Consider the following 27,204-nt stretch of genomic DNA (forward strand, 5'->3'; position numbering starts at 1 on the left):
AATACCCACTTAGTGGTGACTTTTAGTGTGACACCGAGGAGCACCCTGCTTGCTTGTTGATAATTAGTTCTCACCTCCACTTGGGCTGTGCTCTACCCTGTGGAATATAATCACCTGACATGGCGGGCTGAAGGTGCCAGTCAAGTAGATCTTCAGGCAGGATGGGGAGGTTGAGGTTTTCAATTTGTTACAGTTAGAGACCAATTCACATGTGAACACTGGGTCAGGGCTAACATCCCTTTATAGTCAATGAAAGCAAGACGACTCTCCATCTCCCTATATTTTTGGAATATATTTTCAATGAATAAGCCTTGTAGCCTGGATGAGGCTAAGCCAAACAGGAAACAGGCAGGAGGCGTCTTGCACTTGTCTTTTTTCTCTCTCCTTTCCCCTTCCTAAACTCTACTTATTCACACTCAAACTTCCTTCTTTATGCTCTGTTTCCCCATCAAAAGCTTATCCAGAGGAAGAATCCATAACTAAATATTTTGGTATTGTCCCATCCTGGGGACATGTGCATTTTAACAGAAGGCTTAATGGGAAAGGAATAGACATGAATTATTAAGGCTCGTCATAGGCCGGGTGGGTTCCTAATATGTGTTGCATTATCCAGTCCTCTATGTAACTCTGAGTTAAATACAGTTATCTCAATTTTACAGAAAACAAAAAGGAAATAGAAACAATAGCAAGAAAATGTGTGTGAAGTGTGAAGGTGTGTATGCGGGCTGCTGGGAGAAGGGTGGGATTATGGGGTGAGTTGGAAAAGTGGGGTGACTGCTAATTGCAATCTGGAAGTCTTTGACAATTTTGACCTCAGTTATAGAGTCAGTGTCTTTCTTGATTTTATGTGGGTCTTTCAACCTGAAGAAATTGCTGCTGTTGAAAATTCTTTACCTGGTCAGTTCCTAGATTTCTTAAGGAGATAGAATACGACAGGTGCTTGCTGAACACACTATACTGCTCCAACATTTGTCTTACAATTGGACTTTTTTTTTTTTCTTCTTTTTATGCTGGTGGTCTTGGCTGGGTAATCTCAGGAAAATCAGAGACCCCTTGCTTCCTTTCCTGCTAAGATCCTTAGTTCCTTCTAATTCAATGCTTCTCAGAGGTGGGTATTGAAACTCATAAAAGTAGCAATTTACTTACCAAAACACCCCAGTCATTCCTATGGGTTGATTCCATTCCTTCTGTCTCCAACCAGTTTTGATTCTTAAACATTCATTCTTTCATTTTTAATTTTATGACATTTCAAATTACTCTATCCCCTTCTCTTTCTCTCTGCTATTTGACGTAGTCAAAGTAAAAATTTCTGGGGAAGGTAGGATGCGTGATCTCCTCGGGTGCTTCCTGGTGAAGATGATTCCAATGTGATGATTGACAAGCACAGGAATGTGAGAGACTCTTGAATCAGATGTGTCCAAATTATCTACAAACGTTCACCCCCACCCTACCCTGTTCCATGTAAGTTATTGCTTTTGCTACTATGAAGATATAAATTGTGATGACATTCTTTAGTTTTTTTCTGCACATGGAGGCAGGGAGAATAGTTTAAGAACTGCATTTGATTAAATCTATTTATAAAATAATGATAATATAACACCACTTCAGTCACCATGTAATTCTAGCACAGGCAAAGAAAGCAGATTTTCAATCTGAGACATGTGTTTTATCTATATTTTAATCAGAAATGACGGATATACAATAATTTAAAGAAAAACTTGATATGCCCAAAGTCATATCTAACATTAAGAATTATTTCTGAATTTTCATACAACCCGTATAATTGTATCGGCTACCAAAGTTTGCAACCTAAAGAAATACTGATATCACAGACTGCTCAGTGAATATCTCGTAGGATAATAGAAGTCCAGGTGGAATTCATTCACTCAATTTTTATTGTACCTAAAGGGTTCTGATGATAGAAACAATATTTTAAGTGATTGAAAACAATTAGCAATAAACTAATTGAGTCTTTTTCAAAGCATCATTATTGAACACTTCAGAGAATCTGAGTGTTTAGGGGGAAATAGCCTATTAACCTCTGTCCTTTAATGAGACGAGAACTCTTTAGACATTATTTTATTGGTACGATGTTCCTGAACAAATAGAGGATAAAAAGGCAAATCTAGGACTTTTAAAATAATATTCTGCTACATTCTCTTTTCTTCCTTCCTTCTTTCCTTCCTATTTTTTGTGTCATCCTGTGTCTTATGGCCAAAGAAATGTTTTATATCCTGCAGTTGCACAGAAAACAAAGAGAAATTTCATGATTCTGTGATAGTTATAAAACATGTGATTTCTTTCTCATTTCTGGTAGCTGATTTAATTTTAGGGTTGATGTGTTTGAATGGAATTTACACATGTGGGACGGTAATGACTAGTACTGAAAAAGTTCACGTTTACGTTTCTCCGTTCTGTTATGGTTTTACACTAATATGCAGTTTGATAATTACACAATCATAATTATACACTCAATTGTATTTATTTTTTAAACCCTAGTTTGGGGACTTAAATTGCTTCTGAATGATATTTATGTTAGCCTCATGATTCTTTACTACTGCTTAAGAGCTATCAAATCTTTGAACCAGGAATATCTACAGTTTATTTAGAGACATTATACTCACCCATTTGATTCTACTATGACTGGTTGTATGACACCAGACAAAGTACATAATATTTCTAAGCCTCATTTTCCTCATTGGTAAAATGGAGGAGACAATGTCATTGGGAAGACAAAAGGAAGTTGTGCGTAAAATCATTGATGATGGTGTCTGTAGAAAGGAAGCGCCAAGTAAATGTTAGCTCAGATTAACTGATTCTTCCCCAATACATGCAAAACACTGGACTGTTTCAAGACCACTTAAATTTATATAAAAAATAGCTCAGAGATTCAAGAAAATGCCTTTGTTTAAATGATCCCAGTATAAGATGTGACTCTAAAGATGTAATACTTTAAAAATATATATATATTCACTTGCATATTATCCTTTAAGTCATTTTGGAAAGTAGACACATTCTAACAATTTTACCATTACTCAAAAAATTTTTAGACTTTACTTATGGCAAACTCTTCAGAAGCATATTTTAGGATTTATTGGGGAAAAAAACCCAGTGTTATTGTTTTTATCTAACTAAAAATTGAGTCCATCCTTTATCCTTTATCTAACTAAAGTCCTTTATCTAACTAAAAATTGAGCCCATCCTTTATCCTTTATCTAACTAAAGTCCTTTATCTAACTAAAAATTGAGTAAGGAAGGTCAAATGAGATACTCTGTCTCATTTGAAAGAGTTTTGTAAATTATAAAGAGCTATACAAATTTAAAATGCTACAGAATAGAGTATTAAGGAATGAGTATCCTCATTGAGAATATTAAAAGATATGCCTCAGGCTCTTAAAGAAATTCTGAAAACCTCCAAGTATTTTGAGCTCTAGCAGCACCATTATGATACAGAGTTTCTGAAGTGCCTACCTGGAAATGGACAACACTCATTTCAGTATGCAAAATTTAGTTGATGAAAAATATTCATTCACACCATTGACTTTGTTACTACTTTACTTTTATCTATTTCCTGCCATATCTAAAACTATCTCCTAGCAACTAATTTTATCCAGGTACACGTTAGATTGAGGAACCATGCTCTTCAGTCTGTTTGTCTTCTAAATCTCTCTAAGGTTAGGTCAGAAGTTTTACCACAGCAAACTAACTGTGACTTGGGCTGGAGTGCAGCGAATGGGTGACTTAGTATTATTTGCTTCAGAGTTATTTAAATAACAAGCTGAGGTTGAAATGAAAATTTAAAAAAATATATTTTTAAGTTTATAATTGGTAGAGTGTGGTGCTGCAAATGAGTTATAAACCAAGTAGATCATGGAACAAATATTAAGGTCTGGAATGGAAGCCTACAAAAATGGCATCCAGAATTGGCAGGTCTGAGGTGTGTTTGAACAGACAATAAAATCTGATTGGGCAGTTTAAACATAGTAGGGTTTAAGTTGAACATCGTCAGATCATTTGGTTAATTGAGAACCTAAGAGAGAACACCGTTTACTGAGAATAGAGAATACTGTTTCCTGATTTGGAGAGATTGATTTCACCTTACAAATACATGCTGTTGACTGAGTCCTCTTCAACTGAAGTCATTTCAAATCTTTTTGATTTTTTTAAAATAAATTCAGCACTTCTCTTTTCAATTCTATCACATTGTATTAATTACCTTTTCTGGCTATCAACTGGATGTGATACTTCTTAATAAAAGCTGACTTATCTCTTCTTCCTTAAGTACAGTGATAGACATAACCTAATCAGTGTCTGCTGAGGCATCTTATCACAACTGGGAAATCAGGGACTGTGGATTAGCAGCTCTGCTAATGTGCAAATAGGAAAAGAGCTAAAGCATCGCATGACACTTTCTGTATTAGTACATGTCTTTAGATATTCACAGGAACCTTAGAAAATGTAGAGTCAATTGTTCAATATCAAATTTAAAAAAAGCCCAGCAAATAATATTTTGAAAATTGATGAATATATCATTTTTCCAGACGAAAATGATCAATATGCTGTAAAGTTTTCCATCAAATAACTAACAGCTTTATTAGAGATATTTCCTGGGGCAGGAGTGTGCTTTACAACATAGCTAAATCCATTAAGCAAAGAGAGGAGGGAACAGAGCCACAATACCAAAGGTGCCTTTTGAATATAATGGCATACAGATCAGGTGCTATTAAAATATTCAGCTTTAAAGGTTGTCAGTGGCTAAGTTACAGTGGATAAAATTATCAAGCTTCTTCAATGAATTACGTGAAATGCTCCTCAGCAATCTACTCTATAACTTATAGGCTTTCAGTAATTTCTTTCTATAGCTTGCAAAAATGGAAGAATCTCTTGAAAATGCTGCAAAAATGGAAGAATCTCTTGAAAATGCATGCATACTATTTGCCATTGTTCGTTTTGATTCACTTAATGGAATTCTAATTCCAGTATTTTAAGAAATACTATATACTGTTTTCATTGTTCTGCAAATACACATTCAATTTAAAACATTTTTCCTTTAGATAGGAAGAGGTTAGAATCAAGGATAATACAATTACAGATGTACTAAATGCTTCTTATTCAAAATCACTTTTGTACTTTTCATATTTGCAGGTTTAATATGTTAGAATTTAAGAAGGTTTAAATTAGATTCAAAGAAGACACTCCAACTTGGCTTCTGAGAAGTTAGTGTGACATATCTTTTCATAAATATAATTGATTCATTCAAAAAGATCTCTTATTCCAGTCACATGAAGACAGGGGAGATAGCAAGACTCCAATAAGACATATATGTGAGGACAGAAGAGCTCAGTTACCAAAGCTCAGGAAGTAACATCACCGCACCCATCAGAGTAAAGGCCATAGACTCAGTCGCTGCTGTACATCCTGCTCCAGTTGTGTCTAAAGTACGACCACCGTCTGTTTGATGGATTTGCTTTACATCACTGAGGTTCATCTCATCTGGCATCCCTGCAGAGGCAAATAAGAAGATACAGGATGATGCACGACCACCTCACCATGATATGCCTAGAACAGCCCTTAAACCCAGAGTGTGGACGCTATTGTTTTTTTCATAGACTTTTCCGTGTGTTCACCTAACTCTAAACGATTAATGTGCCACAGGTACTTCTGCTCTACTTAAATTGGAGACTGCAGGCTGTTGAGTAGGAGTGATCAGAAATATTAGAAGAGCAAAGTCAAAAGCTTTCTGGCTTTTTAAAGCATTTGAATTATTTCTCTAAGGTCATTCATTGATGGGTAAAAAAGTAAAGAAATTTATTTAAAATATCCTGATGTATGGCATTATTGCTTGTCCCAGAGATGTAACAGCCGTAGTAACTGTGTGAAACCTTTTCTCATGAAAATAAAACCATGTACAGTAATCCCCCCTTATTGCAGGGGATATGTTCCAAGACGTCCAGTGGATGAATGAAACCACGGATAGTACCAAACCCTACATATACTGTTTTTTCATATATATACCTACCTATGATAAAGTTTAATTTATAAATTAGACACAGTAAGAGATTAACAACAATAACTAATAATAAAATAGAACAATTACAACAATATCATGTCAGAAAATTTACCGTAGTTCTTAGCACTTCACCATATGATTTTTTTTTTTATTAAGTTGAGAACTTTCAACTTTTTGCTTAAAGAAAATGCTTTACAGCTTCTGTTTGGCATATCCCAATTGCCAACATCACTACTCTTGCACTTTGGGGCCGTTATTAAGTGAAATAAGTGTTACTTGAACACAAGCGTGGAGATACCACAACAGCAGATCTGATAGCTCGGAGATGGCTACTCTGAGATGGCTACTAAATGACGAATGGGTGGGTAGCATACACAGCGTGGATACGCTGGATAAAGGGATGATTCACATGCCAGGCAGGATGGAGCTGGTTGCAGCGAGATTTCATCACGCTGCTCAGAACAGTGCTGCAATTTCAAACTTATAAATTGTTTATTTCCGGAATTTTCCATTTAATATTTTTAGACCATGGTGGACTGTGGGTAACTGAAACCACAAAAAACACAACTGTGGATAAGGGTGTACCATGGTAAGGAGAAATAACGAAATAGGACATTTTTAAAGTAGAATTTATACAGATCACATTTTGATTAGATTAAACTATGCATAAGATCCTTATTGGAAATATATCAAAGAATAATAACAGCAAATATTAAACGATATCTTTTGTACACATGCAGAAGTGTGGGGATGGGACTGTAGACATTTGTAAGTAGATCAAAGAATTTGTTAATAAGGTGGGTTGGGGATTGAAGTTAGGGATGAAGTTCTTGATTAAAAGTATTTGATTTGAAAAAAAAAATGTGGGCAAAGTTATAGCCCAGTCACATCCTGGTTACTTCTGTGTGTTGTAAAACCTGACAAACTGAGGAGGATACCAGGACCCAAAGTATTGAGGATGATATAATTACCTTCCTAAAGCAGTTTACCCTACTATGATATACCTAGGGAATTACTGATTCATCACTTACTATCTAGTGCCACCAATGTTCTGAGACCATGCGACTGTCTGAATTATCTCATGGCATCCATTATCAGTCACAATTAACTAGCTTAAATTCAATGTTATGACAGCCACAAATATTGACATTGTAATTACAGTGAGACTGAAAAAAAAGCTTCATATAAGGAAAAGTCAATATTTATGTAATTAGGTCAATATGTATATACAATTCAAAAGGTGAGCTCTACGGCATTCAGGGATGAGAGCATTAAAACGAAGCACAGCTCTACTGATCTGACATATTGATTTCATAGTCTGAACTCTTGCATTATTATTCATTGTTTGGGTACTGGTTTTGCCCTTCTGTGTCATTAGGCAAGACGAATAAACCAGTGATTCATTTTTTTAGAGACTGGATGGAGTGTGAATATTTTAGTCATGGTTTTTATACTTCTTGTCATGCTAGAGCTTAACAAGGAGCTATGAGGACTCTAGGCAATTAAAAAAATTTTTTTTCTGAGATAACTACATAAATTTGAGCTTTAAGGAATTTACTTTTTTTTTGAAAGCACTATGAAGAGGTTCCTAGATTGGATTCATGAATAACTTGTTCTTATGCCTTTCTAAGCTGGTATTCATTCATTCATGAGCCAGGCGCTGGTCTGGGTTTAGGAGGTAGATTTGTGAGTAAAAATATGTAAGTAGAAAGATGTTAAATCTCATGCCTGCAAGTCAAGCAATGCCAGGAGTGATATTCCACCTTCAATCAGGTGTCATTTTAACATCTGAGGTAGAGATATTACTAATAAATGTAATAGTTCTAACGATGATGGTCCCTTGAGATAAGAATTATATGAGTAGAATTGAAGATCTCTTGAAGAGCCAGGGCTGCAATTTCCAATCAAATTTCAAGTTGGTCTTGACAACTGTTAAGAAATCTTAGCATGCCGAGAAGGCCAACCCCACAATTATTTGATGCAATGATTGTTTTCTTAAAAGGATTTAATTAACTAAGCTTGTAAATTATACCAAAGCTTAACCAAAGATCCATAAAAGAAAAACTAGTTTGGGAATTTATTACATTAATAAATTAAACAAAAACAAAGTAATTTTTGAATAATCTTTTCTATGCATAACAGCAACAAACAAAGATGCAAATAAATTCATATTTCTGCCCTTGGTGGCTTACGGTCTGGTGTGGGAAGATAGAAAGTCATGTTATTATAAAAACAAATGTAATGTTAAATCTTGGGTACATGCCTGATGGTTGGTGCTATGAAGTATGTGAAAGGGATGTAACTCAGTCAGGGAAGGGTCCCTAAGGAAGTGGATGTATAGATAATTGGTGATATCTATAGAGCACTTGCTATGGGGCCAGTATTATTCCAAGCACCTCACATATATTTACTCATTTAATTCTCACAAAAATTTCATGTCGTAGTACAGTTATTACGCCTGTTTTTATAGATGAGGAGCCTGAGGCACTGGGAGGTTAAGTAACACGCAAGCAGTGGGGCCAGATGCAGATCCAGTCTGGACCCAGCCTGCGTTCTGATCACCTACCGTGCTGAGTCCAAGCACTTGGCTGGGCACCAAGAAATCAGTATTTAAGTTGGGAATAAAGAAGGTCAATTATGTCACCCAGATAGTTTCACCAGGAGAATTTTTCTCTTCCTTGATCTGGGATGGCTGAGCATGCGCTAGTTTGAGTATTAATCAAGCATCTGGAAGTATTCAGAGTTAGAAATCATGTAGGTGAGTAAAGGATGATGCATCAGAATGGCTTGATGAATCTGAGAGGTTTGCAGCTTCCTTTTGTAGTGTATATGCTGACCTTTTCCTTGAGGCAGGGGAGTGTTCACTATTTCACTTATCCACATATTTTAAAAATTCTCCTAGTTTCACTAAACAATGAGGTGTATACGTTTAAATATAATTTGTTCTCTATTTTTAATAAAGAAAATTGAATTGCATGGGCAAGAATCTATTTATTGTAAAATGTACCCACAACTAGCTCTGTGTCAGGCAGTTTTGGAGACTGAACATATACTATGCACTTAGGGGCTTTTTCTTCATACTTTCATAAGTCTAAAAAAAAAAAGTGCCACCAGGTGTCTTTTCCACCAATGGTGAAAACATAGGGCAGATTTATATGTTGGGAGCAGGACTATAGGTCATTATTTGAATTTAACGAAGTCAAAATAATTTACATCTAGAATGATCTGTTTTCAAGGTAGCTATAATCACAGCACCTCCAAAAACGCCTATTATATACTATGTTTTTAATGATTGTCATTGCATGGATAAATTGAAAAATGACTCTCATTCTCACAACAACAGGATGAGTTAGTAGAATCATTTTCCCTCATCCTACAGATTAGGAACAGGTGCAGAAGTAATTTACTCAAGGTAACATGGTTGTGGCTGAATCCCAGGTGTGTCCCTGTCCAATGTGGTTCTCCTTGATTCCAGCACCCTGCTCTTTACCACTACACAGTCAAAGTGCTGAGCTCACAGTCAAACTCGGGCTCTTCCACAGTCTGGCTGGATGACTTTAGATATGACCCCTGTTTTACAGAACTTTAAAATGAGAGCATTTTAGTGAGAGAGGAGGGTTAGTCAAAATATAGTGCTGGCAAATTGATTAAATAAACATTCTGAAAATAAACTAGACTTTTATCCTAGAGCATTCTCTATAGTAAGGAACTATGGGACCAAAGATTTAAGTATAAATAATGAGGAAGCAAACAAAATACATAGGTTGATATTTTTATTTATGTGTAGGTGGTGGAAAGCATATTGATTTGTCGGCAGAATCTATAAAAGAGAAGATTAATAGTTTTAACTTCATGAAAAGAAAGAACCTCTGTGGAACACGGAATACCATAAAAAATTAAAGGGGACAAATAGCACAGTGGAGAAAATAATGCAATGAATATTGGAGCAAAAGGATGATGTCTTATAATCCATAAATTCTCATAATCCATATGATAAATTCTCATAATCCATATGAAAACCACAATGTCCTCACAGAAAAATTGAGAGGAAATAAACGGATATTTACAAGAAAAAATTAATTATCTATTAAAAAAATTGAAAAGGCTTTTTTACTGGAAAGCAAATAAATACAATCTTACACATGATGAGGTGTCAATTATCTAATGTCCAGTTGACAAAGGCAAGGGAGAGAGATGACAGCCAGTTTTGGTGAAAATACAACCCTTTTCTAAGAAGTTGGCCAAAATATATAGAAAATGTTTAAAATGTATGTTTACCTACACCCAATAGTTCCACCTTTATGAAGAAATTCTATGGGAATAATTAAGAGGACGTGCACATATTTATTCACAAAATGTTAATCTGTGCATTGTTAGTGAAAAATTATAAGCAATTAAGTGTCCATTAGTAGGGAAATGGGTTAAGAAAATTAATGGCATTCGCTTATTAAAAAATGATTCAAAAAGTAGATATTTATTGGTACAGAAAAATTTATTTTAATATAATTTTGTATATATACTTTCATGATCTTCAAGGTTCTTTGAACTTTGATAGTCTACGGCTGCCTTCTTTGAGGGTAGGGAATCCCTTATTAGTTTCTGTATTTGCTTAGTAAGTATTTAGTAATAATTAGGTGAATGAATAAATTGATGAATTTAATCCAGGACAGAGAATTATAAAATTATAAAAATATGTTTCTCCAATTCAATTTTTTATTTGTTTTCTTCCACCCAGCTTTATTGAGATATGATTGACATATAACATTGTGTAAGTTTAAGGTATACAACACAGATTGATTTGATATATATTGTAAAATGATTACCACCATAGTTTTAGGTAATATCTCCATCATGTCGCATAACTGCCACTTCTTTTTTGTGATGAGAACATTTAAGATTTAATCTTTTAGGGACTTTTAAGTAGATAATACACTATTATTAGCTATAATCACCATGCTGTACATTAGATCTCGAGGACTTATTTGTCTGGTAATTAGAAGTTTTTACCCTTTGACCAACATCTCCCCATTTCCCCTACCTCCTAACCCCTGGTAACCACCACTCTACTCTGTTTCTATGATTTTGACTCTTTTAGATTCCACATATAAGTGAGATCATACAGTATTTGTCTTTCTCTGTCTGACTTATTTCACTTAGCATAATGTCCTCAAGTTTCATCCAAGTTGTTACAAATGGCAGAATTTTCTTCTTTTTCATGGCTGAATAACGTTCCATTGTATATGTGTGTGTGAGTGTATACACACACCACGTCTTCTTTATCCTTTCACCCATTGACAGACTCTTAGTCTGGTTCCTTGTCTTAGCTATTGTGAATGATGCTGTGATGAACATGTCAGTGCAGATATTTATTCAAGATCCTGTTTTCATTTCCTTTGGATAAATACCCAGAAATGGGATTGCTGAATTATATGATACTTCTATTTTTAATTTTTTTGAGGAACCTCCATACTGTTTTCCACAATGGCTATACCAATTTATATTCCCACTGTCAGTGCACAAAGGTTCCCTATTCTCTGTGTCCTTGCCAACACTTGTTATCATTTGTCTTTTTGATATTAGCCATTCTAACAGGTGTGAGGTGATGTCTCATTGTAGTTTTGATTTGCATTTCCCTGATGATTAGTGAGGTTGAGCACTTTTTCATGTATCATTTTGGCCATTTCTATGGCTACTTTGGAAAAATGTCTATTTCGTTCCTCAAATTCAGTGTCTTTCAGTATAAAGACATAAAATATATTGAGGCAACACAGTATGTAGAATAAAAGATTAGAATGAGATGTCAACTTAGAATTTTATATCTAAGAAGAAAAGTGGTAGATAAAATGCAAAAGATCCATTATGAGGAAATTAACTTCTCAAGTACTTGCTGGATAAAATTGCTGTGGATCTTGTTAGGTTAAATAAAAACTTTTACACTTGTTTACTACTTGCTGGACTAATGACGGTCATTTATACTAAAATCAACCATAAGTATATTGGCTGGACGTTAGGAAGTTTAGCTAATCTGAGACAGCTTAGTATATCAGTTTGCAAATTTTTTTTTAGTGATTAATTCAATCAGATCCTATCTCCTAGGAAATATTAATAGGTGCACCCAGGATGTTGAGTCACTTCAGTCCAGGATATATACTCAAAAATGCTGAGTTACTTTCCAGTTTTCCATTGGGACTTCCATGAAACCCAATAACAAAAGCAGAGTGACTGTACGGTTGAAGAGACGAGGTCACTGATAATCCTATAGCCTCAGGAATACCCTAAGTGAATGTCATCTGTGTGATTCTCTATTTGACTTTTAGAGAGTCTGACTAATAAATGGGGTTGTTTTCAAGTCAGCCTCTCCCACTCTCTGTGGGAGTGGGGCATGGGATTTAATTATAGTCCCTTTGGTTGACTTATTATAACCATGAGAGTCTTTTGTCTACAAATTATGTAAGAATAATGAAGTAATTCTAATTGGGGATAAGTTAAACAATGGATTGAAAAATTGGTGGGATATTCTGACTATAAACCAAAATTTACTTTAAAGTAGTATGATTTATCAGGATATTTCAGGCCTGGGTAATGTTGGGGATCATTATTGTTTATTATTGCATCAAATGAATTATTGGTGGCTCTCCAATAATTAATGGTAAATAGATTGTTTTTCAGGATTGAATTTTAGCACAGAGCGAGTATTTTTTGGATCTTTTGCCAGTTCCTAATACTATATTTTGTTCCATAATCTCACAGGTCTTGTCCCTAAATTTGCTTCATTGATTTTTGAAGACTTTAGAAAGGAAACAGACACACACCTCATACTGAAAATACCAAATTATTTTAAGCAATTTTATAATAATATCACTGTTGGGATTTTTTTAAACCAGTATTGTGAAATTTCTTTTAAAACTAATTTTAAAATAGAAACTTCAATGCAAAAAAACATTTTTTTGCACAATTGATAGTTAAAACCAAATTTTAAAAGTATATCTATTAAATATACTACAGTCCTCAGTTATATACTACAATCATTAGTTATGAGAATGTATAGGTAATTTGAAACAATTCTAATGAATGATTCTGAAAACTATTTTTTGGTGTGGGGGGGGTGGTGAGGAAGATTGGCCCTGAGCCAACACCTGTTGTCAATCTTCCTCTTTAGCTTGAGGAAGAGTGGCTCTGAGCTAACATCTGTGCCCATCTTACTCTATTTTGTATGTGGGACGCCGCCACAGCATGGCTTGTTGAGTGGTGTAGGTCTGCACCCGGCACCCAAACTCGTGAATCCAGGCTGCCGAAGTGAAGCATGCTGAACCTAACTACTATGCCACTGAGCTGGCCCCTGAAAACTATTTTTTAAAAGTGTAAGACTAATCAAATACTGCTAGTTATACTAATGAAATCACAAAATATTTTATCTTGTTTAAGTTAGAGATACTATGAGTTTAAAAAACTATTAAAAGTTAAAATAATAATAAAACTATGTGTATACCTAGATACATGGTAGTGATAGTCTATGGTACCAAAGACAAAGAGAAAACTTTTAAAGTACCCAGGGAAAGGACAGATGGCTCTTAGAACAAAATATTAGATTAATTTTCAAGAGCAATAATAGCAGATAAAATAAGTATATTTTATTCTGAACATGAAAGAATGTAGAATTCTATACAGAATTAAATATGTGGAAGAAATAAAGGTATAAATAAAAGTATTCTAACAAAGAGTCGGTGTTTTTAACATTGCCTAAACAATTTGAAAAAAAATTGTCGTAGAGTACACGTAAAAATGCAAGAAATTGAGCCCAAATGAGAGTGGGATGAAAGTTATAACAGTGATCAAAGTAATTGGCAAACATCTAGGTTACTATATTTAAGTGTGTTGGTTGAAAAACAATAATAACAAAATGATTAATTTAGGGAGATAAAAACAAGATATAATTCAAATACTTGAAAATAATTGTTAAAACATTCTAAAGTATTTGAATGTTTGGGAAGAAGTGAGAAATATTAACTTTAGGTTTTGTCAAGATGATGATATATTTTAATAAATGTTAAAAATACAAGGCTAAGCACTTAAAGAATTAATATGGAATATGTACATTTCTAATTGACTGAGGAAAAGGGGATTAATGAAATTTAATAGAAGTCAGGAAAGATCAAACGCACAAACCAAAATGCCTGGTAAATAGAAAGCACAAAATTAGATGTTAGGACCATATGCAAATAATATAGTAATATCTAAATAAAACAAATTAAATTAAATTACAAAACAAACACTCAGAATTTTAAAAAATCTAGCAGTACACCAAAATACAAAGATACAGAAAGGATAAGAATAAATGTTTGGAAAACTATACTCCAGGTAAATAATATCCAAAAGAAAGCTAGTGTCATTATATTAAGAAATGATGAAATAGTTTTAAGCATTAAAAGGATAAAGAAGGTCATTACGTAATAACAAGAGAAATAATTCAACACACAGATATAACAATTCTGAGCCTGATACCTTTAGCATATTCTCAAAATAAATAAATAAATATTAATAAAGGAAAATAATTGGATAAAAATAAAATGGACATATCCACAGTCAGTGGGGGATTCTAGCCCCACTATCTCAGTGACTGATAGCTCAAGCAGATTAAAATTAGTGAAGATATGGATGACTTAGTAACCAGAATCTTTGGGGGAAGGAGAGGAGAACTCCATTGCCTCCCACCACGGTCCTAGTATACTCCTCACATCTCCTCATCCTACCACACCCACTCCTGCACGTGGAAAGAGAACAGATTGCTCTGGTTAGTAAGTTGGGAAGAAAGAACCAACACGCAGAGCTTTTGGTTTTCTCATCTTCTTTTGGATTTGTCTGCCCACAGTGAGGATTCATTCTTTCCTGTTCTCCACTATGGTGTAAACTGAGGCCAACTCTGTTCCTAAGGGAAGACCTGTAGTTTTCAAGCTATTCTTCGGACTTGATGGTAATTCTTGGGTGAAATATTAGACATCACACATAAGCACATTCTCCAGTCCAGTTTTTAGTAGTAAATAGCTGATATTTTCATTTTCACCTGTTTGACACTTGTGCTTATGTGTTAATTGGTTCTGACCTCAGAAGAAGAAAGGAGTGTTACTTTTGCACCTACTCCAAATACAAACTTTCACAAGCTTGTTTAATAACTATAGATAGACAGATTCATAAACAGCATCACGCAGTTAATGACTAGTGTGTGTAGTGCATAAACATTCTTTTAAAGCACACGTAAGACATTTACAAAAGAGATTGCATATCAGGGTACTAAGCAAATATGAACAATTAACTAATTTTAACACAAGGAGTATGAATTCTTTGACCTCAATACAGTAAAATTGAAAGCCAAAACTAAAGGAGAGCCATGATCGCTACAGCAAACCTCACCTAAGTACGTAAAAGAAGACCTAAATAAGTAAAGAGATGTATCAAATTCATGGATGAGAAGACTCAAGTTTAGATTGTGTCTCTTTCACTGTGTTCTGAAATTTCATCATGATGTCCTTTAGTGTGGGTCTATTAGATCCACTGTGCTGGGCACTCAGTGGGTCCGTTCCATCCAGAAACTCATGTCCATATGGGGATATGTTCTTGAATTTTATTGATGATTTCCTGTCCACCATTTTCTCCGTTGTGTCTGAAAGTCCCATTATTTGAGTGTTGGATTTCCAGAAAGTGTCCTCTGATCTCCTCTTCTAGTTTCCATCATTTTACTAGGCTTTCTGGGAGATTTCCTAAACTTAATTCTTCAATCCTTTGTTGAGCTTTTCATTCTTGCATTCAGATTTTAAGTTTATTAAACTTTTTTTTCCTTCAAATGTGTCTTTTGTTTTTGTTTGTTTTCTCAAGCCAGATTAAGATACTGATGACAGTCTTTTTTCCAAGTTTTCTTCTCTCTGCAGAGTCTTTGTTTAATACAAGTTGCTTTTTTTTTGCTTGTGTATAAAACTTTTTTTTCATGTTATCACTCAGATAAGTGGTAATCCATGATTCATGGTTATGTGATAATATTTAAGAGTGGGGAGTAAAAACTTGGTTGGAACTCTGAGTGTGTGTATGGGGCTCAGTAATTATTAGACAAGTGTGGTCTTGTTTACAATGTCTTTTGGGGAACCTACATATGTCAGTCAGGATAGAGTAGGTTAGGCTGGAGAAACAAATGTCTCCAAAAATATTGTTAGCGATGTCCCCTGCCAGTCCAGGTAACTCTCTATATTATAACTTAGTACCTCACTTCCAGCTAGCCTTGTGGTCTAGTGGTTAAGATTCAGCCCTCTCACCACCACTGACCTGGTTTGTTTTCCTGGTCAGGGAACCACATCACCCTCTGTTGGTTTCATACTGTGGCAGCTGTGTGTTGGTGTGATGCTGAAAGCTATGCCACTGGTATTTCAAATACCAGCAGGGTCACTCATGGCGACAGGTTTCAGTGGAGTTTCCAGACTAAGACAGACCAGAAAGAAGGATGTGGCCACCCACATCTGAAAAAATTGGCCGTGAAAACCCTATGAATAGTAGCAGAGCATTGTCCGATGCAGCGCTGGAGGGTGAGAAGATGGTGTAGAAAGACCAGGCAGGGTTCTGCTCTGCTGTACACAGGGACACTAGGAGTCAGAATAGACTCCACAGCACTAACAACAAACCTCAATTCCATGTCAGCACATGCTTCCACGGTCACCAAAGCACAGGGAAATGGGGGTGGAGAAACAAACTGACAATGAAATCACCCATCTGGAAGGGACATATGTCAGTTCTGCTCACTAGTTCATTGGCTAAAACTAGTCACATGACTATCCCTAAGATTAAGGAGCTAGGATATGTAGTCCTACTATGTGTACATGGGGGAGAAGACCCAGAAATATTGCAGACCAGAAGTCATAGACTTTTATCAGCACCCCTCTAATTGTCTTTATTTTTTCCTCTTAAGGTAGGCAGATCTACAGAAAAGTCTCTTCCAATATGCTGCCTGAGAGTAATTCCCTGGCTGCAAGAATTCTGGGCACCAAATAGGAAGATCAGGCTTAGGGTAGAGTGTAGGTCTCAATATTCATTTTAGGAATGTAGGCAGATAGATAGATAGGTAGATAGGTAGGTAGGTAGATAGATATAGATAGATATTTGTCAATCCTCTTTCTTTCAGAATAATACTCCCGTCCTTAACTGTGTCTGGCATTCCTCAGTCCAGAGACTCTTTCCAGATTACACTCCTATATCATATTGATGTATGAGAGAGAGAAACACCTATTGGTCTGGAGTGGAGGAAGGGATCACGGAATGTTACAGTTCTTTACTGGTACTTCTTTTGTTGACTTTCTTACCAAAGGTGACTGATGATGCCTATTCCTGTATCTTATGAAGATTTCATTGAGCGAATTGGGTTGGGTCTCTGCTTTCCTCAATGTTGGCTTTTTTGGGCTTACTGCATTAGGTACCACACATCCCTCTGTTTTCCAGTTTCCAAATGTTGTTATTACTACCTCTTCTTCTGTTTTCTCTGTTCTCCTTAAATTTAGGTTTCTGTATTTAAAAAAGCCCTTATACTGTATGTTAGTGAGGTTGCAGGAGGGAACAAAATTGCATGTGTCTGATCAATATGTCATCTTTAAGGCAACTTCCAAACAATTCCAATGCCTGGCCACTGAAGCTCGGTCCTGACTCTCTGGGTATGTCTAGGTCTGTTCAGCCAGTTCACATGGGTATAGTTCTAGTTGGTGTCTGTTATGATTGGTCAATACTCTTGCTGTAAATGCTAACTATTTTTGAAGACTATCCCTGATAAAGAGATTATTTCCATTAAAAAATACTGAGCGTCATTCCATTTTGCCAGGAAACTTAATAGTAAAACATGACTGCTCCCTCGTCACTAATAAATAGTGCAAAACAACCTGCTGCATTAAAGGGATGATTGAATGCACATTGGAGGACTGGCTGGCAGGTTTTTTTGCCTTTGCAATGCCTAATCCAGGATGCATTTGCTGTATAATCTTGTAAAGCTCATTTAATGTGCTAGAAGAAGGCCTAGCTAGATATAGAGCTATGAGGATAATTGGAAAATTGAAGATTGCTATAATTTGGGCCCTTTAAATATTTTCTTTTACTTGGACTTTTCTGTTGGACCCATAATGCATATGTTTCAGATACTGGATTGGGCATAGATTAAATAGATCACATTTTTACTTACTAATATTTGCTAAAAATTAGCTGCAACAAGTAAAATGAAGAAGAGACAACTTTTCTCCCAATGAAATGTGAAAATTGCCTGTTTTACTTCAGTAAGTGAAGAATACTAAGTAGCTAATCGTTAGAGCCTAAAAATTGTCGAAATGTCTGAGAATGTTGTGCAAGAGAGATTGTGAAGCTTATTACATTTATTAAATGGAAATGAATTATCTTAGCTTACACATACGATTCACCATGTGTATTATAAATCAATACATGTAACTTAATATTTCAACTTCTAAATATTTTGTATAAGTTATTTTTTAAGAAGAAATTCTATTGACCCAAGGGATAGCTAAACAAAATATAGGGAAATAGCCATTGCCATCATCCCTGAGAAGAATATCAACATTATTCATGAAAATATCCACAAAACACAGCACACATGAGGACAAGGATTTAGGTTGTGGGGGATGGCTCCCTGCTTGCCCTCGTGGTGTTCTCAATTGGGGCTTTGTATTCAGATGGGACTATGTAACATTTTAAAATAGGTTATTTGCTGTGCTTTGGGTTGACAAGAGATTATGAAAATAACAGGTGCATGTGTGAGGAGGGAACACTCTCATATTGAAAGCAGGGGAATTATGAAAATGTTGAAAATTACAGGATCACCTTCCCTGACCCAGTATGGAAATTCTTCCATTCTTGCATTATATCTCCTGGAATAAATAACATACATACTCATTCTCTCTCAAACCCATAGTTCATTGTTTCCCCAGTATCTAATTCTATGTGACATATGATAATAAAATGCATAGTTTTCCAACTACTGTAAGTTTTTTGGCATATACCTAACAATGATGTCAATTCTCTCTGTTCATGTCCCTATCTATTGTCCAATTACAAACACTGCTGTGCTTTTACCCTAGGTGTATATGTATTTCCTTCTTGTCGTCATCACTCAGCTTAAGACTGTTTAAAAAAAATATATATATATATGTTTTTGTCATTTATATTTGGGTTCATATGTTGATTTCATCCACTTAATTTTAAGACCCTCAAAGTCATGACCATATTTATGTTTTCTATTCCTTGGGCTCATAAGTAGCTATTTACAGCATCTTATATTTGGTAGATTTTTGAATATAGGACTTACCAAAAATAAGTTTGATATGTAAATAAACACTTAACTCTTTCTTTTTAATTTATTTAAATTGGAGCTACACAGACTCCTAGAAGTCATGCTAGAAGACAATGGAGTAAAGTAGAAAAAAGCCGAGGTTGAGCCCCAGAAACCTTAGAAAATTCGTATAGTCATTGAGATTCAGTTTCTTCATCTGTAACATTTACATGATAATAATACCTTCTCCCAGGATAGATGTGAAAATTAAATGAAATCATAAATATGAAAAATGCTTTGTAATTTTTTTACATAGACAGAAATATGATTATTATTTGAATATTAGAGGCTGAGGCAGGCAAAGTGAATTAACAGCAAAGTCTCCTTGAATAGTAGCTGATAGAGCCAGAAATAGGATGCTAGTCTCCTGATTTCCAGTCAGGGCCTGGCAAGGGGACTCGCCACCTTAGAACAAAATATCTGCACTATTAAAAAGCTAGCCAGATGTGGTACAACATAAATAGGAACTCAGTAAGTTAGAGAGAATCATCTCTATCATCAAATAACTGTTATTATACAGATACTTCAACTGCTTATATATTTACTTACTTAAATTTCAAACTTTAGCAAAATTGATTATTTAGTTTTGTGTAGGATGAGCCCCTATATAGATGGCACCTGATAAATCTTGTTGAATAAATAAATGTGTTTATTTACAAAACTCTGCCCTCAATAAACATTGGTCATGTACAAGAAACAAATCTTCAATATAACACACCCAACTTCTGCATTTTCCTGTAAAGATAGATGCTTGGCTTTTGCCCAGAGATTTTTTTTTTAAGAATTTAATTTTTAGATCAATCGTAGGTTTACAACAAAATTGAGACGGGAGGTAGAGAGATTTCCCATATATCCCCTACTCCTACGTGTGCATAGCCTCCCCTGTTATCAACATCACTCACCAGAATGGTGCATTTTTTACTAAGAATGAACATCTATTGACACATCATAACCAGCCAAAGCCACAGTTTACCTTAGGGTTCAATCTTGGTATTATACATTCTATGAGTTTGGACAAATATATAATGACACATATCCATTACCATACCATACAGAGTAGTTTCACTGCCCTAAAAATCCTCTGTACTCTGCCTATTTATCTCTACCCACCCCACTCCCCCCCACTGTTACCAAACATTGATCTTTTTAATTGTCTCCATAGTTTTGCCTTTTCCAGAATGTCATGTACTTGGAATCACACAGGATGCGGCATTTTCAGGTTGGCTTCTTTCTCTTACTTTTACTCTTACATCTCTTACATTAAAGTTCCTCTATGTCTTTTAATGGCATGATAGCTCATTTCTTTTTAGTGTTGAATAATATTTTGTTTGTCTGCATTATCAAGGTTTATTTATCCATTCACCTACTGAACGACATCTTGGGTCCTTCCAAGATCTGGCAATTATGAATAAAGCTTCTATAAACATCCTTGTGCAGGTTTATGTGTGGCCATAAGTCTTCAGCTCTTTCAGGTAAATACTAAGGAACACAATTGTTGGATCTAATGGTAAGAGTATGTTTAGTTTTGCAAGAAACTACCAAAGTGTCTTCCAAAGTGGCGGCACCATTTTCCATTCCCACTAGCAATGTATGAAAGTTCCTGTTGTTCCACCATCTTGCCAGTATTGGCATGGTCAGTGTGCTAGATGTGAGCCTTTCTAATAGACGTGTAGTGGTATCTTGTTGTTGTTTTAATGTGGACTTCCTTGATGATACATGATGTAGAGCATCTTTTCATATGCTTATTTGCTATCTGTATATCTTCTTTGCAGGTATGCAAATGCAGAGTTTGGGTATGTCTGTTAAGGTCTTTGGCCCATTTTTCAATCAGGTTGTTTGTTTACTTATTGCTGGGTTTTAAGTGTTCTTTGTATATTTTGGATAGCAGTCCTTTATCAGATGTCTGTTTTGAAAATATTTTCTTCCAGTCTATGGCTTGTCTTTTTATTCTCTTGATATTGTCTTTTGCAGAGCAAAAGTTTTTATTCATTTTTTAAATCACAATGCTGTGCATTAGATCTCCAGAACTTATTTATCTTCTAACTGCAAAAGAATTTGTTAATTTTAATGAAGTCGAGCTTATTAATTATTTCTTTCATGGATTGTGTCTTTGGTGTCATATCTAAAAAGGCATTATTCCCAAAGAATTTTAGGTAAACTAAGTTTCTCTGCAGGTTTCCCATGGAACTCTGCTCCCTGACTTTTAGGAGTATATGGGCCCTTTGTGCAAAGAGAAGTCTATTATTTCAAGGGTATTCTGATGTAAAAGAGGAAACTGGGTCTCTAAGTGATAGGCATTATTCTGAGGAAGGTCAGTTTCAACACAGAATGAGGTGGTGAAAAATCATTTCCAAGTGCAAAATCCAGAGAGAATGCGTCCATGGAGGTGGGTTTGGAAGATATTGAACATGAGTAAATGGGGACCAGAGGGAAATGATTTTCCTTGAGCATTTCCAAGTAGTCTTACAATATCACACTACCTCTGCATATGGGGTCAAATTTAGGCTGTATAGTTCTAACTCCAACAGTTTCTACATCATGAGTAGGAATGGTGACAATGAGAATATTAAAAAAGAAGACTTTAATGTGGATATATTTTTATTTCTAAATGATAATCTATAGTATATGTACCTCCTCAAAAAATTTGTACACTTCTGTTTTTTAAAATTTCCTTGGATATGTGAAGCAAAATTTCAGCCGCTTGCTCAGATAAAGCTTCTAGAAGTTACCTAAATATTAGTTAAACCAAATTTATTGTATGAAGACTGTCACAACCAGATGGTACACATTATGCACATGGTAAAGGTTTCTCATAACATTCTCACTAATATTAGCTTGTTTATGGAATACTAAAGCTGTGACACAAACTGACAAGATCTGGGATGCCACTATTCTATTCTCAACTCATTCCATATTGCATAAATAGAGCAGTGTAGTGAGTGCTAAGTAGGATCTCAAAAATCCTTACAGCAACAGGATTCAATTAAATTAAGGACAAAATGATTCCCATACCAAGCACCAAATTTATCCCCCAAGCAAAATCTAAACTTTATTAAATTATTGTCTTGAGACAGTGGTTGTATTTCTATGTATTACCATTTCTCAATCTTGTTTGTGTAACTTATGGCCAATTTTAAATGAAAAACTTTTTTTCTTACCCCCAGTTTAAAAAACTGATTTAAATTACAATGTTAGTTAAATACATACAACTGCAGAAGTATGTAAAAACTCTTTCTATGATATAAAGCTAAAATAAACTTATAAATTAAAGTCAAACAATGGTGAAATTAACAACATTAAAATTATCATTAAATTAATGTGGTGGATAACTTAGTTCTGCCAATTCTAAAGCCCCACTATACTGTGAATACATACAGATTATATAATGGTTCATTTTATGTATCAACTTGACCGGGCCACAGGATGCCCAGATATTTGGTCAAACATTATTTTAGATGTTTTGGGATGAGATGAACATTTAAATGGGTAGACTGAATAAAGCAGATTGTCCAGCAATTACTAAGTTCTAGTTCCAAAGCTTTCATGGATGATGCAAAATAAAGTGATTTTATTTTAATTCTGAAATATTTTCAGGTACATTGAAACGATGATTGAGTTTGCTGAGTTGTCTTCCTCTTTCTCTTTTTACCCCTCTTCTGCTATGCTACTCAATATAATATGACTGTTACTAATAGTTGATTTAATACTATTTTATTTCATATTTATTTCTTGGAAAACCAAGAAGTGCTTGGGATCTTACAGTGATATTTATACATCATGCTTAAAAATTAATATTTCACACTTAGGTTTTGTAGGGGAACTACCACGCCAAGCTATAACAGGAGAGCGTTTGTATATCAAGGTTCTATAAGTATAGGTGCTATGATAAAGCTGAAATAAAAACCACTGCTTCTAGGAATTAAGAGCAACAGGGAATCTCATTAAAGTTACCATTTGTATCACATTACATCTTTCTATAAGTTTAAATGCTTAGATTCACCGGAAGGGAATTTAATGAGAATAGAGTTCAGGTGAACTCAACATAAACTTTTCTAGTTTTAGCATATAATACCTGATCATTCTTTTTCTTACAAAAGAAATTCCTCATGAATGGACTATATGCAGATTTGGAATGAGAGGCTGCACATTAGACCTGTTATCTTTCAGAACACTTGGGCTCCTATCTACTAGAGAATTCCTTATTCTAGTGTGACCATATTGACATTGAGATATTGAATATAATTAAATTAAATAGTTTAAACTATGAGAAAAATATCATTTAGGGATTAGATTTACCCGACTTAGTCTATCAAGTTGAATATTTTATTTTATTATTTTTTTATTTCCAAGTCATGGATGTGGTCCAAAGTTATGGCCCTCAGCTAATCACTCTGACAGAACCAGGTAGTCCCTTCCTCACTTTTATAAGATTAAATAATGAACACAACACACTGCCACGCTTTCAAGTGCAGCACATCAATAAAGCTCCAGCCAGAACAAGGGTGAGAACGTGGATGTTAGAATTTCATTTAAAGACACATCAAGTCAACATTCTCCAGGGATATTGTTTTCTTATCATATTTTAAACATATGAAATATTCAGTTTACCAAAAGGAATGTGTTCCAGTTTTACATTTTTTGAAACACATATTAAAATGTATTACATAGAAAGCACATAATATGCCTTTATGGAAAGGGACCCTTCTTCAGGTCCATTTCAAGCTGTTCTGACCACTGAATGATCATTTCAACAATTTTCCTCAAAAATGGTTGAAAAGAAAACATGGAAGCCTGTGGAACATTGATGTCCTCAGTTGTAGCTATATTGGTTACTCAGCATGTACAGAAAGAGAAAAATGGAAACTCAGAAATAATTTTTCTCCCAGTTTTGTCTTTGAGTAGCATTGACACGGAGAATATAAAAGTTCCAGGAAGAGAGATAAGTCTTTTCCAGCTCTTTTGGATATCCATTGGGCATTTACAAGTATAAATATTTCAATTCAGTAAAATTTTCTGACTTCATTGCCATATATTCATATATATATTTTATAGATAATACTGATCAGAATATTCCAAAATACCAAGTTAGTATACTTGAGGAGTCAAAAATAATTGACTAATTGTTTACTTCATGATGTGAACTACCCATGTCCAAGTCATAATACACAGTGAAGAGAACATAAGCATTTGCCTAAATGAATAAAATCAGGGACTCAACATACATACGCACACACACACACACACACACACACACACACACACATTACCCTTGTAAAAGTAAAAATGCAAAAGGATTTGCTAAGGAAATATATTTTTAGGTTTCTGTTAGGATTGACTCTGGTTCAGCCCTCTGCCGGCTTTTCGTTATATCTGCACCTAAGTGCATTCACAGTCTGTGCTTGTGGACTCTCCTTTATTTCCATGCCTCTTTTATGTAGTGAGTGAGTTTTAATTAGAACGTTATATAATATGTCATGTTGTAGATGAGAGGCAGTGTTCTAGCAGCAGAAATATCACTGAGTTAGTTTCCCTGCTGCTGAGATAACTGATACCTGATTATTAAACAATACTTTTTTCACTGTCAAGTCTTTCAGAGAATTAGTATAAAGAGGAGTCTCTGATATAAACAAAGTTCTTAAATAGCAAGTTTATAGCAAGATATCAATAAACAGCACTCACTTATAAAATCAGCCTGTTTCTTTTCACCATCATGCTTCTTCAAAGTCCTCAGTCTCCTCATTTGTAAAATGAGGTGGTTGGAGTAGATGTCTCCCAAGTCCCTTGCAGTTCTAGCATCCTAAATCATAGTTATTTGAATCACCTGACTGCCTAACAGCCAGGGGTAAGTGTTAGTGGTTAAATACTGACCACCTGCGGTCCCATCCATCTGTCCTAAGATTCCGTCTTCTGTATAAAGATAATAGTTGCACTACTATTCTGTTAAGATGATGACTTTAAAAAGAGGTAAGCTACACAGTTACATCAGCTGTGTAATTTTCTCACCTGTCATTTAGCCACGTCGATGACAGATTTAGTCAAATTACAGATTTTTTTCAAGGACAAAGACGATGTCATGCACTTGTAATATTTGGAAGTAATGAGTGATGTATGGTTAATGAACCAAGAAGCCTTTCTCTCTTTAGATGTTATAAAATGCAGAGCCACATCCTGCTTTTGATCTGTTTGCTCTTTGTGATCTAAACCTTCTGGTGGGAGCTATTTTTATATGTGCTATCCATTGAAGATTCTCTCTAAGAATACCAAAAGAGCAGAGGGAAGGTGGGTGCCTTTGGAAATGTCTTTGTCTTTCTTTAGCCCCAAATTCAACTCTGTAATGGTTATACTGTTTGCTGTGCCTTTTGCCCTCACTGACTTTATTTTTGGCATTGATTAAGCACAGATATACTTGGATGGGTTTAATTCAATTCAACTGAACTCAATTGAATTCAGTTTAATAAGTATTTGCTGATTGCTGGAAGGATGAGAGAATTATACCAGAAAATTTAGTCTGTGGTTCTAAGAGATTGAATAGTTGGATTGCATAGCATTTATTGTTTCATAAAAGGGAATATCTTGTCTCAGCATGAGAGGTAATGTTCATGGTTAACACAGACTGGGTGGTTAAGAGATTGAGGAGAGAAATATAGACTGTGCTTTTAAACTATGCCCCAAGAGGATATCAAAACTATGAAAAACAGTCCACATTATATTATAATTACATGATTTAGTCTAATTTCAATTACAAAAAATAATTTAACAGATATTATTGTTTCTTGGACACTTATAATCCCAGTAGCAAGAAAAATACATGGCACATAGAGGGAGCTCAATAATTTATTTGTTGAAGGAGTTAATAAATTAATGGATCTATATCCTTCTGTCTGGTTTAATTTTCTCCTTCCAGATCATTTTTTTCAGTGAGGACCTGAATGATAAAATCTTTATTTTTTTACAATATCTAAATATCTTTCCCCCTTCCTTATGAAGGATTGTTAAACATCATATAAAATTTATTTTAATAATTATTTTTATCTTAGCAATTTGAAAATATTCCATTATTTTCTGGCATCAATTTTTGCTGATGGACGTATTCCCGTTTCTCTAATTGTAATTCCTTCATAGGTAATTTTTCTTCTCTGGTTGACTTTAAAATCTCTTTTTCTTATGCCACTGTGCTATGTCTGGGTTTGGATTTATTTTTATTTGGGATTCATAACTTTGAGGATTTACATTGTTTCATTAACTCTAGAAAATTTTCATCTGCTCCCCCTTCGTCTCAATTAGGAATTCTTATCATGAGGACACTGGATGTTTCCATTCTATCTGCCACGCCTGTAGATCTCTTTTTCACATGCTCCATTTCTTTATTATTATTTAATAATATTATTTAAGGAAATAATATTATTATTTCATTGTGTTCACTTCTGAGAATTTAATTTTTGGTTTACTTTCTAGTTTATTAATTCTCTTTTTAGATTTTCTAATCTGAAACTATCTCATTATTTGAGATTTTAATTTTGATGACTGTATTCTTTTTATATTTTAATTCTTTAGTGTTTTTCAAATAGTGGTTATTTTTTATGTCTTGTTTATTTCTTTTTGTTTTTTTTTTTTTTTTTAACAATATATCAAGATCCTATAGGGAACTCTTGTTTATTTCTTTTGCTTTTAAATCTTTGTTTTAAACATTTTAAAGATTCTTATACTATAGTCTCTATCAAATTGCCCTATTATCTAAAGTTCTTGTCATGGCTGCTGTCTCTGGCTTATGATGAATTAATTTCTTGTGTATTTTGTACTTTTTACATATGTACTCATATTTCTTGGGCCTTGA

General features: G+C 34.6%; 1 protein-coding gene across 1 annotated transcript in view; it reads right to left on the reverse strand.

Annotated features, from left to right (window-relative positions):
* Window positions 1-5,344: 5,344 nt before the first annotated feature.
* The window catches only part of GPC5 (glypican 5), a 1,279,398-nt gene continuing 1,257,538 nt past the window's right edge, over window positions 5,345-27,204 (reverse strand). The window contains exon 8 of the mRNA XM_087435760.1: window positions 5,345-5,502. Within this exon, the coding sequence (XP_087291886.1) occupies window positions 5,345-5,502 (158 nt within the window). The remainder of the gene's footprint in view (window positions 5,503-27,204) is intronic.

This window comes from Ceratotherium simum, chromosome 10 (genome assembly GCF_057802395.1).
Source record: "Ceratotherium simum simum isolate JZ-2026a chromosome 10, ASM5780239v1, whole genome shotgun sequence".
Lineage (NCBI taxonomy): Eukaryota > Metazoa > Chordata > Mammalia > Perissodactyla > Rhinocerotidae > Ceratotherium > Ceratotherium simum.